The sequence below is a fragment of the Solea solea genome, chromosome 12, assembly GCF_958295425.1.
Source record: "Solea solea chromosome 12, fSolSol10.1, whole genome shotgun sequence".
Classification (NCBI taxonomy): Eukaryota; Metazoa; Chordata; class Actinopteri; order Pleuronectiformes; family Soleidae; genus Solea; species Solea solea.
Genome location: NC_081145.1, coordinates 10,591,302 through 10,606,625, shown reverse-complemented (window position 1 = coordinate 10,606,625; position 15,324 = coordinate 10,591,302). Strand labels below are relative to the sequence as shown.

The following is a 15,324-nucleotide window of genomic DNA, read 5'->3' as shown; positions in this document are numbered from 1 at the left end:
GCTATGTCACCATATATTACGGAGGCCGGGAAGGGTCATGGTGGGACATTGAGGGTGTTATGCAGAAGTATGTGTACCTGTCGAGAATGACGTGCCTCTTACGGGAGCGCGCAACCGATGGACTTCGAGAACCTAATGCTTTTTATGGCGAACTACGGCTTGAAGGCGATACTTTATGGGATTAATTAATGGTGATAGGTAAAATAAACAATGAAGTCCATGTCCATTTGACAGCACCTGCAGATATTTGCATCACACTTTTATTTTATGTAGACATGTTAACTTCATTCTGTACGCAAGAAGACATCCATATATAACAAGAGCATCACTATTTCTTCCCAAATACAGAGTTGAACGCAAACGTTCGGCCTAACAATATTTCCCACCATGACATTTCCCGGGCTCCGTTTGATGTTAATTTTTTCCATAAAATATCCGACACAAAAGCAGGGACTTGAAGGCAACACTTTCCCATAGCAACCACTGCATGAGTTGTGTGTACCTTAGCAACCATGGAGATTCCGTCGATTGAAGAGGAAAATGGCACGGAAAAAGAAGAAAAAGAACTTCTGTGCAAACGCGTCGAAGACTTAAAGTAAAACTGACTGTTTTATGCAGCGTGCTAACGCTTTAGCTTCAGACTCTTTGTTTATCTGAGTGGATTTGTTGTGATTTACCTTCGGTCCAGGTGTTCCATTGCAGCCCTCCACGCTGAGAATGACATGTTTGAACGTTTCATCAGTCGACTGGATCCTCACGAGCTGGTGTCTCAGGCTGGTGGTGGTGAGGGCCCGGGGCCAGCAGGAGCCTCCCAGCAGGAGAGTGGGGTCAGTGACAGGATTTGTAAAGCAACCCTACCACTTTTCTCAAACTATTAACATTTTGAATATTTGTTTTTACTGAGTACCAACACTGTGCTAAATAATAATTCTAGTTACTGAAAATACAAATTAAATCCAGCAGGGATCACAGTGACTGCTCACATATTAATACATTAAAGCACACTAGACAAGAATAGCTGGCCCACTATCAAGTTTCAATTGTGGCCCTCTAAGGCAGTGGTCTCAAATTCACGGCCCATGGTCCACATGTCGTCCTCCAATCAATTTCATGTGGCCCTAACAAGTAGTTTGTGTATATTTTCTTTTTTAAATGACTGGATTAATTTTGCGGAATAGATACATTTAGTTTTATTATGAACTAAATATTGTTGCATATAATAAACCACTTTTCCTACTTCATTCTTAAAGCACTTTAAAATAACCATAGTGTTGTACAGAATGATAGATACAAGCTCACAATGAATACAATAAATGAAAAGACATAAAGAAATAAAAAACTCTGTGAAATTCTGTCACACATGTTGTTATTGCAATATCATGATGGCATATTGTTATATAATTTAAGTTCATATCGCTCACCCCTACTGAACACTTGCTTTTTGGATGCTCAGTGGCCCCCAGGTCATTTGAATTTGAGGTAAAAGGTTTTGGGCTCATCTGATTAATGACAGGTCACAGAAGGACAGACACAGGTGGAAACAACACTTGCTCATACTAGTGTGGACACTAGTATGAGCACAAGTGGCTTGTTTAGGACCGATACTGATATCCATATCGGAGCATCCATACTCTGAATGATTATGTGTTACGTTTGTGTCACATAAGGGCTTAGGATGGAGGCGGAGGTCCCGTCCATCTATATCAGATCGACTCCCGCAGCTGAGCTTTGAACAGAAGCTCTATGTGGCACAGAGGGAAGTGACGGAGACGCAACAAGACTACGAGAATCTCAAACAGAGATATGAGAGAATCCAGGACAACTACACGGTTTGGTTATAACGCACTCTCTATACCAACACAAACAAAACACACACACACAACACACAGTGATTGCGGTTTATCTCTCCACTGTGACTCCTCTTTTGTGATTTTCCAGGCTTCCTTGAAAGAGTCGGAGGTGCGTCTGGCAGAGATCAGGAAGGCCAAGAAAGAGTTTGAACGCAGACTGCTCAAACCAACGAAGGACAACAGACTGGAAATAAAAGAGCCAGAGATGGTGCTGAAGTACGTCATAGACAAGTTTAAGGTGAACATTTACCCACGCAATGCACTGTAACTCCTGCTCCTACACTTCAAATAGCTTGTAAAATTTTAAAAACTTTAAGTTAATTCCAGTTAATAAAACTCATCATATGATTATTTGTTCTGAAATATTTCCTGTATCAGCCTCTTTGGCTTCATTGTATTCAAGAAGAAAAAATACAAACGGACAAAGGTTACTGTGAGTGAATAGATGTGCTTTCTTTCTCTCACACAAATCACAAACAGGTCACTCAGGTGGATAAATTAAATCTGAAGAACCAGGCACTGAAGGCCCAGGAGAAGAAGTTCCAGCAGCAGCTTCAACGGCAAAAAGAAATGGGAAAAGCTGACTATGAGGTATCCGCCTTTTTGCTCCGATAGTTCTTAAACTGAGTATGTATAAAATCTGCCTGTTCAATCTGGATTATTTTTCCATGTTAAGAAACTAGTGCTGTGCTGTGTTGTCCTCAGGCAATCTTCCCAGAGTACGGTGAGCAGAGGGCTGACAAAAATCTGGATGAACTTCAAGTGAACAGCTTGAAAGTACAGCGTGTCCTCACCTCACACAAGGTGACGCTTTACAAAACGTGTTTGGGAAGAGACAATGTTTCTAGTCTTCGATGTCCCAGCTTTGCAGTTAAGCTCATCTTTATCATCTCATCTTTGTGTGTGTGTGTGTGTGTGTGTGTGTGAACAGGACAAGCTGAAGAGTGTGACATGGGAGTCTACAGAGTTGAGCAGTGACATCACCAACAGGAAGCAGATGCTGGCAAAAATTGAGGAGGAGATACAGCAGGCTGAGGAGGTTTGTTTATCACAATGAATGAATGAATGTGTTGGCACTGACAAACTAAAACACGTACAAACATGTACGCCGTCTTACGTCAGGAGCGTCTAAAGGCAGAAGCCTTGAACCAACACCTGCACCGTCAGATGACAGACTATCAGGCTCCGGATGTGACTGAATATATGCACGTCAAAGACAGACACAAGAAGCTGCGGCACAGGATTCATACATGGGAAAGAAAGGTCGGGATTGCCGAGGTAAATCGAACTCTTTAATATCCTTATTTTAATACAGAGAACTCTCTTACCTCTATGAAATATGCGATCAAATTTGTAAGAGAAGCTTCCTTTTTGACTTAAATCATACCACAATGTGCCTCAGTTCAGATGAAAGAAAACGCTGTTGTGTGAGAATGTTCAAAACAACAGTCTCTCTCGCTTGTTTTTTGTTTTTTTTTGAACAGATGACCTTGAAGAGCAAACAGAGAGTTTCTCTTACTCCCACGAACAGCGCTGTAGCTCGAGCGAGGTCTGGGAACAACCACACACCAGTGAAGCTTCCATACATTACAGATCACAACCCATACAGTAGAGAGGCGGAGTCAGAGCGCCTGTAAAGACATGAACCAGTGAGAAAAAGTGATGGCCTTGTGATTGTGATTTATTCAATACTTTCTTGTGAAGTGAAACATGTTCCCATGTTCTGTAATTATTGTATTAAATAATAAAAAGAAATCCCTCACTGGCAACTTCAACCATACTCGACTGCTTTCTAATGCAAATCTCTATAAAGCCAATCACGTGACAGCAACTCAGCGCATTTAGGCTTTTGCACGTGGTCACGACCAACTGCCGAGGTTCAAACTGTGCATCAGAATGTGAAAGAAAGGTGATTTAAGTGAGTATTAGTTCTCTGAACCTTGAAACAGAGGGCCTACTAAGGTGTCCTGTGTACCTAATAAAGTGGCCCATGTAAAAGCGTGCAAGGGGAAAAAAAAACAAATCCACAACAGACTCAACAAACTATCTTCTTTAATAGAAAGAAATAATTCTTGGAGGTGTAAGCTCTCAACAAACTCTAAATGTTATGATGTTACATGCCATATGTACAGTTATATACACAAAAGTGCAATGTCACGATGGATGAGCTGTGGTTTTTTATTATTACTTTTGTCAAATAACTGTGGCATCGTCACCTCTTCCTGCATCGAGAAACGCGGCATCCGACATGGAAATGAATGTCTGAAGTTCCTCTAAAACTTTGTAGTTTTTTTTTTTTAAAGGCACTTTTCACAAGTACATACTACAGATGTACAGCACACCACGGAATAGCTTAACGCCTACAGACGGCACAACGGAGACCTACGGTTGATGATGGTGACAAGAGCACATACGTTATTTTACAACGGCTTCATATTGTCAGTGGGACATTTGTATCTCTGGATATTGACTCCACTATTATTTGTTCTAATTTTCTACCCAGAAACACGACAGAGGTTATAAAAAAAATAAAATAATGAGCGTTAGTAAATTCAGATATCAATGAACTTTGGATTAATTCACACAAAAATGTCAAGTCAAAGAGAGCGTGTAAACCTGCTGTTAGAGAGCATTGCTAATTCACCGCAAAACAAACCCCTAAGTGTTACTGTGCGAGCCAAATATTGCCGGGACATGCACCCAAAAACTGTGAGGTCTACACTACAGAGCTTCTCACACACACACACAGACACACACAGACACACACAGACACAGGGGGTGCAGTCACTCATTGGTCCAGCATTTTGAGTATCATCTCCTGAAGGAGCAAGTCCTCGGAGATCAGAGACTCATTGCGAGTAGTCCGACGTGACCCGAAAACTAGACCGGAGGGACTGAAGCAAGCTGCTGTTTTCAGAAACATGACGTAGTGAGGCAGGATTGGGGGGGGGGGGGGGGTCAGGGTCAGCATATTAGGCGGCTTTCATACTAACAGTCATTAGGTCCATGGCTACTGGCAGCGCTCCCACAGGACACTGCCTTAAGTCTAATACACAGTCACAGTCCATGCGTTACACTCACACATCCATGTCTTTGGGTAGAGAAAAGTAAAGCAAGGCATAAAAGAAGCTCTGGCATGTGTTTCACAGCATATAGTGTTGTGGATACTGTCGGCGGGAGATGATTTGTCATCGAAACTTTTTACACTGCTCTCCGTACGTTATACAGAGAGAAAAAAAAAAAAGGCTTAATTTATTAGGCAAACTATATTCCTTCATCAGTTATTATAAGGGAATTTACAGAATCTTCCTAGTTAATAATGAAGTAGTGGTTTCATCCAATCATCATATCTCATTCCAGGCAATACTGGACATACGTTCAACACCTGTGGCAGAGCAAATCCAGCACAGAGCTGATGTTTGTACATTGTCTGAAAGTGAGTCAGTACTACTCATTTGTATATGTATATATATGTATATATATATATATATATATATATATATATATATATATGTATATATATATATATATATATATATATATATATATGTATATATATATATGTATATATGTATATATATATATATATATATATATATATATATACATATATACATATATATATATATATATATATATATATATATATATACACATATATATATATATACATATATACATATATATATATATATATATATATATATATATATATATATACACATATATATATATATATGAAAAAAGAAAAGAGAAAAAAAAAACGAGTACCGTTAGCGGTCTAACCTTCAAACCGTTTCTGTCCAGGAAGTTACAGCACCTTTAGCATAATTATATTTCATTTGAATTCCGTTTCATGTCAAAGTCAGTAAGGCCTTTGCAGCGCGTCACAACATCCCCACCCTGGTCCTTTTCATCAAGCTCTCTTTCAGGTTCAGTGTTCAACAAGAGGAGCTACATGCACCAGGTTTGTTCAGATATACACAGTTCATGACTGTCTGTAAACTAACACTAACTAGTATACATTTCTAAAAAAAAAAAAAAAAAAAAAGAAAACCCTCCATGGAAGCCTTTGTGATTTGCCGTTTGGATTCCTTTAAAAAAACAAGACGTTCGACCATATTTATCTCAACATCTATTTACTCTGTAACTGCAAAACCAGTCTTTCAAATCCTGTCATTTTCAGTTGAATTTGCCCCCGGAGAAACATCTTTTTTTCCTGCATATGTCCATGCACGTTTCATGCTCTTAGTTTGTTCACAGTACACTAATGACACGTAGACACAGCATATGTTTTTGTTTTACATCTCTGCTTCATGTTGCAGAAGTTACATGGTGCAGGACTTGTCCAGAGGATCCTGAGAAGATGAAGCTGGAGGCTGCGCAGCCTGACTGGACTTGGGCAGAACCATGGGCTTGGGCCTTAAGGCAGGGGGTTTGAGTTGCACCCCCATGCGGGGCGTTACCAGGGGCTTGAAGGTGCTCATAGTGTCACTGGAGGAGCTGGTGCTGCGGCGGATGGGCGGCTCAGTGTTGGCGGTGGACCTCAGCATGACACCGTGGATGGGGCTGAGGGACTCGCTGGAGCTGGCTGGCGTGGGGCCTCCACCGCTGCTGCCCGAGTTCTGCCGCTGCTCCAGGGTGTCCAGCACCACGTCGGGGGCGTGCTTGGCCGAGCTCTGGCGCTCCAGCTCGCGTAGCTCATTCAGAGCAGTGTTCATGGTTTCCTCTATGTCCTGAAGAAGAAAGAAACAGAGTGTGCATAAGACATGAGTGAGCATATACGAGGCTGATAAAGACACAGATGAGTGAGTGAGTGAGATGCACAAAGGTTAGGAGTTAGAAATAAAAGAAATATAAAAGCCAAAGTATGATGATTTAAAAAAAAAGCAAATAAGAAACCAGATGAAATAAACATAAGACATGAAAAGAAGAAGGTGTTAGCCATGCAAGAGGGCTGAACGATTTTGGTTACACTGTAGTTCTTCTGATTTCTATAGAATAAAGAATAATAAATCAGTACAATTAAATTGCAGCATTACAAATTGTGATTTTGATCTGAAAACTGTTCAGCCCTGCTATGCAGGAAAGATGAATCTATGTTAATAGAGGACCATGGGGGACTTTTTTTTAAAGGAAACATGACAGAGTTTTAGTATCATAGTATCATTTTGCACCAACACCTCTCCACCTGCATGCTAATGACTTTGGCTAGCAGAGAAAAATGCAAAGATGACAAGATATGTTCATCTGAGCATGCTCCGTGTACACAGGCAGACAGACAGCCCAGCACAGTTGTAACTGCGCTCTGTGACTTCTACTTTATAATGGAGGCTCTTTATCTAAGCACAATTTATCGCTCTACCATTCATAAAAGAGTTATTTTTGCATTGGGATACTTGGTATTACAAAGTAATTAAGACTACAGTAAGTGTGTGGTGAGGGCCCCCAGGCTCAGGCTGTGCTCCCTGCTGTCTGCCTGTGAAACTTGTCTTTTGTGTGCACATTTCAGCACATAGACAGTTGCAGCCTGAGGAAGCAGAAGACAGGGACTGACTATGTTTTTACAGGGCGGGGCAGGGCTTTGATGGTGGAGGGAGCTGCGGTCGGGTCGCCGCTCGTCCCGCGCTGACCTGTGCGATGCTCTCCGGGTCCAGTGGCTTGCCACCATGGTGGAGGTGGTGGAGGTGGTGGTGATGGGCATCGCTAAAGCCTGTGTACTGGCCAGAGGAGGTGGAGCGGCGGATCGGGGGGCTCTCCATCTTTTTCAGCGACTCGTGGCGGCTGATGTTAGTCAGACTGCCGTGCCCGGTGCGGTGCCGTCGCTCGGGACTGTCCATGGGCATGTGGCTGCGACTCCGCAGCATGTCCCGTGGGCTGAAGTGGCCCAGAACTGGGGAGCCCATCTCTGGGGTGCCGCCATGTCCACCGTGACCCTGCTGAGAAGCATGCACCATGCAATGGACGTCAGTGGGGCGGGCAGGGGGCCGTCGAGATGGTGGCTCTGATCTTTTCTTGTGCCTGCGGGGTTAAAAGAAAGGGAAAATATGTTATTTTATTATGTAAACAGCAAAGGTCTTCTTTTAAAAGGGAGACCTGGTCAGGACAGGCAGCCGCACAAATAACTCGCCACAATGCAGACATAACGGACAACAGAAGACAAAAACTAAACATTTGAAATGAATAAAGGAATACTTCACTGATTTGCATTTAGCTTAGTGTCAGTATTTTTGAAAAATTGTGCCCACCAGTGACACTTGGTCCCAGGTCCTCACGTCCCCCTACGAGTGGGTCTAAAAAGTGTGGAATAAGCGTGGCTGTTTCAAGCCTCGGACCAAGTGTCACTGGTGGGCACGTAACAAAGAAGATATTTCTCAACACAGGGGAAACTGAGGTTGGGAAGCACAATTTTTCTAAAATACTAGCCTTATTCTAGTAATACAAAGCTAAATGCTAAATCGGTGTAGTATTCCTTAAATTCTGTCATGTGTAAAATGACAAAAACTTTTAATTAAAAACATCTCAGAATTTAAATAGCTTGCATTGGTTCTTTGTGGTGATAAACAAGCAATGAACCGCTGAAGCAAATAGCCTCATTTGAGAGTAAACAAACACCGTCTCAACGACTATCAAGATTTACAGACAGCTTAATAACTGTGGTAAATAAAAAGCAATCACGAGTACCAACATGAAGGACCATGAGGCTCTTAAAGAAGAAAAAGATGTTCCTGTACAACCACTGCACTGCTCTCCATGAGCTTTATATTGCATTTCTACATTAGCTATAATATCACAACAATAGTAATGGCAATAGTTTCATTTATATATATTAAACTTGCTGTATTGGTCCATATATAATGTTCATATAAACTCTTCGATAGTAAACAATTGCAGAACTCACTGATTACCAGCAGGGGGTGCAGTCTACATTCATAACGCCAGGCCCCCCCTCAGGGGCAGTGCACTACAACCATGGATGTATTATGACTACAAAAGGCACTGCACACTCACTGTGCAGGCCGTCTCCACGGAGACAGCTCACACTTTGTTTATTATAGCCTCGGCTAATAATAATTTAAATCACAAGACATTCCATGAGTTGTTCTTCATCAAAATGGAAAGTGGACCAACTGTTTTAGTTATTGTCACTAAAAGAGACTCGAAGAAACGCCATGTTTACCGACATGGCGTTGAGTGCAGTGCTAACATTTGCTCTGTCCATCTGCTCAGGGTGCTGTGGATTGAGAAAAAAAAAATCTAAATAAAGCTCCGTATATAAATGATTCAGCCCTTACAAGGATTGTCTGAATAGAAGAGCAGAAAAGTGAGTGGGGAGTAGACAGGAGGAGGAGGAGGAGGAGGAGGGTCACCTGGGAGCTGGTGACAGGTGACAGAGAATCATTACGCTGATGTGGAAAACATGATTCACTCGGATTTGTTCTTCATCCGCATATAAATACCCACGGTGGTGTAGATTTGGCCTCTCGTATGAATCATCAACATTTCAACGACGGTGAAGAAGAGCAGAGAGAGAGCGTGGCTCTGAATAAAATAAGATTTGTTCTTGTGTTTGGCAACAGCCAGTAACAGACGTCTCAAGGTCGCTTACAGCACCAGCAGAACTACAGCAATGAAGAGACAAAATACTGACTCGCTCGCAGCAGACGCTGCCAAACACTGATGTGATCTGTGTGTGTGTGTGTGTGTTGACTCGGCATGTACAGTCTTTTCCAGTATGATTTGCTGATGACTAAGCAGCAACGTGAAGCGGATATTTAATACTCATACTTAAAATGTGACCCGTCTGGTCAGTGGAAATAAAATAGAGTGGGAGAGGTGGGCTGGGGACAGCATGAGGTGCAAGTAAATGCATCACTGAGGATTAATCACACACTGAAACAACTCTGTGCACATACGAGGCAAGCCAAGGAAATGACATCAAACTGCTCTCTGATTGGGCAGTGACATAAAAAGTGGACGTCGTCTTCCGGTTTGCCACCACTGAAACCACTCTGTTTCAACGGAAGTCTCACTTGATGTCTATTTGGTTAATAATGCTCTCATTTAGAGGGAAATAGATGATAAAGCATGACACACAAGTGGAAACCAGTGTGATAGACAGCTGGTTTCATCCAATAGTAGCGAGGATACAGTTGACATCTGTGAACGTCCCATTGAAAACCTCAATATTGGATCGAGTCAAATCACAAATCTCTGGGTTTAAGATTCAAACTCTTCGATAACATCACAACCAGTTGCCACTTCTTGACACCTGAAGCTAGTTATGTACCTCAGCTCAGCTATTGTGTGTATTGCTAATATAAATCCCCCCTTTTTTTTCAAATAGGCAGCTGTATTATACAGACTTGTCATATACGAGAGAAGATCCAGAAAATATTTTATGAGCTGATTCCCACACTCCTAAATTCAGTCCCTAGTAGAGACAGGTATCAAAATCCAGTATTAAATTGATACTGGTTTCTGTTTGGTATGAACAGACCACAGATCAAATGTGGAAATATGAAACATTAAGCACGAAACCAGGCCAAAGAGAAAGTATTGGTATGGATCAGCAGCATCGGTATCAGTAAACTCTTAGAGTAGAATTGATCAAATAAAAGGATTCAATGTTGCAGTCCCAGTGCATTACATGTTTATTAGACAGCAGTTTGAAAACCAACCTGGTGATGTAGGCCTCAGAGATCCTGGTGTCAGTGGGTGAGCTGACATCCTTCCCCAGGCATTTATCCTCTGCAGCGTGTCCACTGCCAGCCTCGCTGTCAGCCTTCTGACTCAGCGTGTCAGAGAAGTTGTCATCTCTGGGGCACAGAGACAGAGTGACATTGAGACATAGAAAAAGAAAAGAAGAAGTGACAGACAAACAGGCCACAAAAAGGGGTAAAAAAAGCAAACCAGGCTATGTTTTTTTTTTGTTTTTTTCTATATTTGCTTGTTCTTTGATGACAGGATTTCATATCAGTTTCCTGTGTGTCAGCATGTCTCCATCTCTTCCTCAAGGTCCAGAGAGTCAGATGAGTCATATCCCTGGGCCTCTCAGTATTCTGGTGATGCACTGTGGTGGTAACACTTTTACACACCCACACATGCACACAAAGGCCAGATGCATGGTTTCTCAGTGAGGTCTGTGACTGCGTGAAGCTGGTGCCTGTCAGGTGGCAGCAATCAGAGCTACTGACCAGTGTTAGTCAGAAAAATAACCCTGCAGTGGACAATAGTGGTAAAATAAAATAAATATCTACTTTGCTATTTTTCTGAGATCTTGTGATTTGAGTTGTGATATATTTATATTAAGTCAAGCTTGCAGATTCAAAACAAGATGGATACACTCTAATGCACGGCTGAAAAAGTTAAAATATGAATCGTTTCTAACATTTAAACTTGTTCACCATGTATTGCACTTTTCAAACTGGCATTAATAAACTGCAGCCACGGGCTTTTGATTTGAAATCTATTCGTTTATAGTTGTATCCACATGAATGCACAGACAGAGACGGAGCAGACACACGTGGACCTCAGAAGCAGAGGTGGCATTAAACTAAATTTACAGACCGACAGGAAGAAGTTTAAACAACCGACAGACGCATCATGAGAGGAGACATCCTGTACTGAAATGGTCTCCAAGACATCGCTCTGAATTTTTCATTCTGGGCTTTTTTTTTAATGGGCCAAGTGAAGATCCTAACCCCCGGGTGCTCTTTCACTCCTCAGCCTGTTGTGTTTAAGTAGAGAGTAGGAAGTTCTTACACTCCGGGACAACTCGTGCAGCTGTAAATTCCCCTACTCTTTTATTAACTAAGAAGGCCCCCCCAATCAAGGGGTGAATTATTAATAGAGGCGCACTGATGGGCCAGCAGCAAGGGGAGAGAAGGAGAAGAGGAAATAGTGGCCAGCACTCTAAATGGCCATTTTGTTGGCCAGCTACTAAGTGATTGGAGTGATTCTGTTCTGGTCCTAATGAGACACTGAGTGCAGTTCATTAGGCACCAACAGCCAGCAGTCCCCATGGCAGAGTGCATGCTTGTTAGTGCTGAGAGTCGGAGACAATGACAAGAGGGTTCGTTAAGGACCCTGGAGATGGAGAAGGTGCCACACTTGAATGGAGGGAAACAGTGGTGGGCGGGGCAAACAAGCCTGAAGGTCGTCTACACACGACCCCGCAGTCAAACGATGGCCCAAAGTCAACAAAGACAAGTGTGTTGCTTCATCCACTGTGACTTTGTCAAGTACAACTGGAGGATTACTCTTTAAACCCAAACTCTAATGCTGTGATTTAGCACCCTGAGTAGAAAGTAAGATATACACAGCACACTGTGTAATATTTATATTTCTTCAGCAATCTCAAATGTGTCGAAATGTGTGCACTGCTCAATATAGCCATGTTTTTAGGTTTAAGTAGCCAAATAAACACATTTCACACACAAAAAAAAGCGTGCACTAAAAAAGCTTAGGCCCTTGCTGTGTTGCAGCTTTTTGCTTACTTTTAAACTGAAGCACACCTCATGTCCAAAGCACAATCAGCATGTCTAGGATTATATCTCCATCACTCATGCTTCATGTGTTCACCAAATAACTTGACATTAAACACATTTTTCAGCCACAACATTTTAAACCATATGACTAAGATTGTCTAAGACCACATCCTGCCACGATAGCAGCTCCACATAATGTAGCAACAGATCCTTTAAAGGGGCTTTCTGTAAGATGTGTAACTACTGTTCAAATTGGGTACTGCAATCCGAATGAAAAATAATGGAGAGAGTTGTTCCTTTGTTCCTTTCCTCCTCACATACTCGAGGTTGCCAGGTAGTTTGAGGAACCAAATGTTATCACTAAAAATACTATTTAAGTTTAAATGAGTATACGTTTAATATGGAAAACCAGGTAATTAGCTAACTAGAATCAGTATCATGTGAATCCACAGGCTGTCATGGCATGCCCATTATTCATCATTGAGCATTAAGTGGCTCTCGTGTGGCGGCTGCTTGGTGTACTTGTGTAAGTGTATGTCTCGTATTTAAATGCAAAACACTCACATGTCTTGGACCACAATGTACTGGTGTGGCACCAGGCCGTCGATGCCGTTGTGCCGTCCCTCCCACCAGTCTTCAGACGCCCGCTGATACAGCAGCAGAGAGGCTCCCTTCTTGAAGGACAACTCCCGTGAAGAGCGTCCCACATAGTCAAACTTGGCGATGGCTTCGATGGGCTCGCCCTCTGTCAACAGGAAGAGAGCAGGGTCATGTATGTCAAAAGCATCGAGAACAGGCGGCTTATGTTCAGACATTTTAATGATGGATACGTGCTGGCTCATGTTTATATGTAACTGCACATGGAGTTTAAAGTGTGCTCAGCGGTTGGTTATTCTAGTTGTAGTCGACAGTAACACAGCTCTACAACACCAGGGCCACAGCAAGCCCAGGGGAGCTTTAGCAGGATATTTATAGAAGCTGGTTAGAGGAGATCTATATGACTTAGGGGCATGTCAGTCACTATATGGATCATTTGATTGGGTTGATACCTACTCAACAGCTGTACAAAGAAGCCTGGGTCAGTGGCAAAGGAATAAATGTGGAAAAAGAGGAGGGACAGTTATTACAGACAATGCTAATTAATGACAGCTTGAACGGTGAATTTGACTATTTATCTATAATGGTTGTCCACTATTTTTCTATGTCACTAAATGTCAATCCTGGCAAAAACATCCGTCCTCTCAAGAACAGCTAGAGTCGACTCGCCGAGCCGATGTGCACGCACTACAGCAACACAGGTCTAAAAATAGCATCTTTATCCTTCCTTCACTCCTTCCTCTGCCCTCCTCCTGTCTCACTTTCTCACTTTAAGCCAGACAGGGGGTCCCTGTCTCAGGCCTCACCCAAATACTGACTTACTATTTCTAAACAGGTAGGTGAGTGAGTGAATGGCCAGAGTGGAGTACGATATATTTTTCACAGGAGATTCCCAAATGAGCAGAGGATCCACACGGGACAAGGAATACAGTATGTTTGGTTTAATAGTTTTATTGTCCTTTTCTGAAATTCTTCCCCTTCATTTTGCCACCTCCCTTGCATTATTGGATTGTCAGAATTGACAGAGTGGATGTAGCATGCTCCAATGAAATGTGACAAGAAGGAATTTACAGTCTGAATTAATTGAGCTGCACTGCAGGGGACACGGCCGTTAATAAGGTTGACAGAACCTTTTACTGATCTGGGGGATTTCTCTCCATCTCTTTTATTTTCTCCATCTCCTTCTTTTTCTTCGACCCATCTGTCCATCCTCCCCTAGGTCTATAAATATTTGTCCAACATTTTTGCCAAAGGCACACGCCCACTGGCACTGCAGTGACGTGGCTGCGGCTGAAAGCGGCGGGCCATAAACTCTAATCTCAGGGCAGCGGTAAAGGATCCCCCCCTCTGTCATGTTGTGCAATTATAACGGAGAATGGTTTCAGACTGAACCACCCAAGGTTACACATGTAGACACATTTTTCACGGTGTTAGAGACACAAACTGTCACGTCTCACACAAGCCAGTGGGGCGAAGTTGGTGTGGATGTTGCCCCACATCGGTGTTCACACACAGAAACAGGGGTATGCGATATGGTTAAGATGAGGATTAATTTCCCTTTTTGTCTTTTACTCACATTCCTCGTCTGAAGACAAATATTAATCTAAGGGAACTTAGTGCGTCAAATGTAGCAGGAGACAAGGAAAGATGAGATTTCTTTATTGCAGAGTTCCCCCAGGATTTTTTTTTTTTAAATCCAAGTTAAAAGGAGTTGTGATCAAAAATTGCAGCTGCTGTTGTTGTATTATATTCTGTATTGTATGTGTGTTGTGCCTTATTTGAACCAAACTGTAAGTAGTGAGTTGTCTTGGCCAAGTGTCCCTCTTAAAAGACACTTCTCCCTCACAAGGGACTTACTGCTTAAATAAAGGTTAAAAAAAAAGGATGTTTTATAGAAGATAGTATATGTAAATCCTCCATGTACAGTATATAAATATATCTATATAATATAAATAGAAAGCCCTCTAACATGTGCAAAACAATATATGCAGTATGCATGTTAGGTTACTTGAAAACAAGGACATACAGCTGTACTCCCACAACGAGATACTGTATATAACCAATGTGCCAGTTAGTTCACCTCTGACCTTGTAGTGCATATACCAGCATAAAGGACATCAATGTATTGATGTTGTGCTAGAAGTGCCACTCTAAAAACAGACCGTTTATCATCCTGCCTAACAGCCAAGGCCCGGGACACTGACGGCAATGAGCATGGATATAGTGAGACCATGACTCTATATGGCCTTGGTTTATGCCTCTCATCTAGTGAAAGAGTAAAGTCAAGCAGATCTAGTTTTAGATGAGGAATAAGAGACACAACTTGCACACTTGGAGCTGTGCGCATGCTGTAAAATTACCATTTTTTACTAGCTTTGAGTTCTAAA

The 15,324-nt window shown here is 42.1% G+C and overlaps 2 protein-coding genes across 5 annotated transcripts in view; one reads left to right on the top strand and one right to left on the bottom strand.

Moving 5' to 3' along the window:
- The first annotated feature begins 96 nt into the window (after positions 1-96).
- Positions 97-3,619, top strand: ccdc113 (coiled-coil domain containing 113). Its single transcript, XM_058644688.1, has 9 exons — positions 97-595; positions 689-827; positions 1,668-1,829; positions 1,939-2,088; positions 2,331-2,441; positions 2,556-2,654; positions 2,782-2,889; positions 2,973-3,128; positions 3,335-3,619. The coding sequence occupies exons 1-9, from the start codon at positions 513-515 to the stop codon at positions 3,485-3,487; spliced, it is 1,161 nt and encodes a 386-aa protein (XP_058500671.1). The 5' UTR covers positions 97-512; the 3' UTR covers positions 3,488-3,619.
- A 1,936-nt stretch (positions 3,620-5,555) lies between these two features.
- srgap1a (SLIT-ROBO Rho GTPase activating protein 1a) overlaps positions 5,556-15,324 on the bottom strand; it is a 71,068-nt gene continuing 61,299 nt past the window's right edge. Inside the window, exons 19-22 of one of the 4 annotated variants that reach the window (XM_058645649.1) lie at positions 12,905-13,085; positions 10,532-10,669; positions 7,484-7,871; positions 5,556-6,586 (exon numbers count right to left, since the gene is read on the bottom strand). In XM_058645649.1, the coding sequence (XP_058501632.1) occupies positions 6,179-6,586; positions 7,484-7,871; positions 10,532-10,669; positions 12,905-13,085 (1,115 nt within the window). In that variant the 3' untranslated portion in view covers positions 5,556-6,178. Of the gene's footprint in view, positions 6,587-7,407; positions 7,872-10,531; positions 10,670-12,904; positions 13,086-15,324 lie in introns of all 4 variants that reach the window. The other 3 variants (XM_058645650.1, XM_058645652.1, XM_058645651.1) reach the window with 3 other exon arrangements.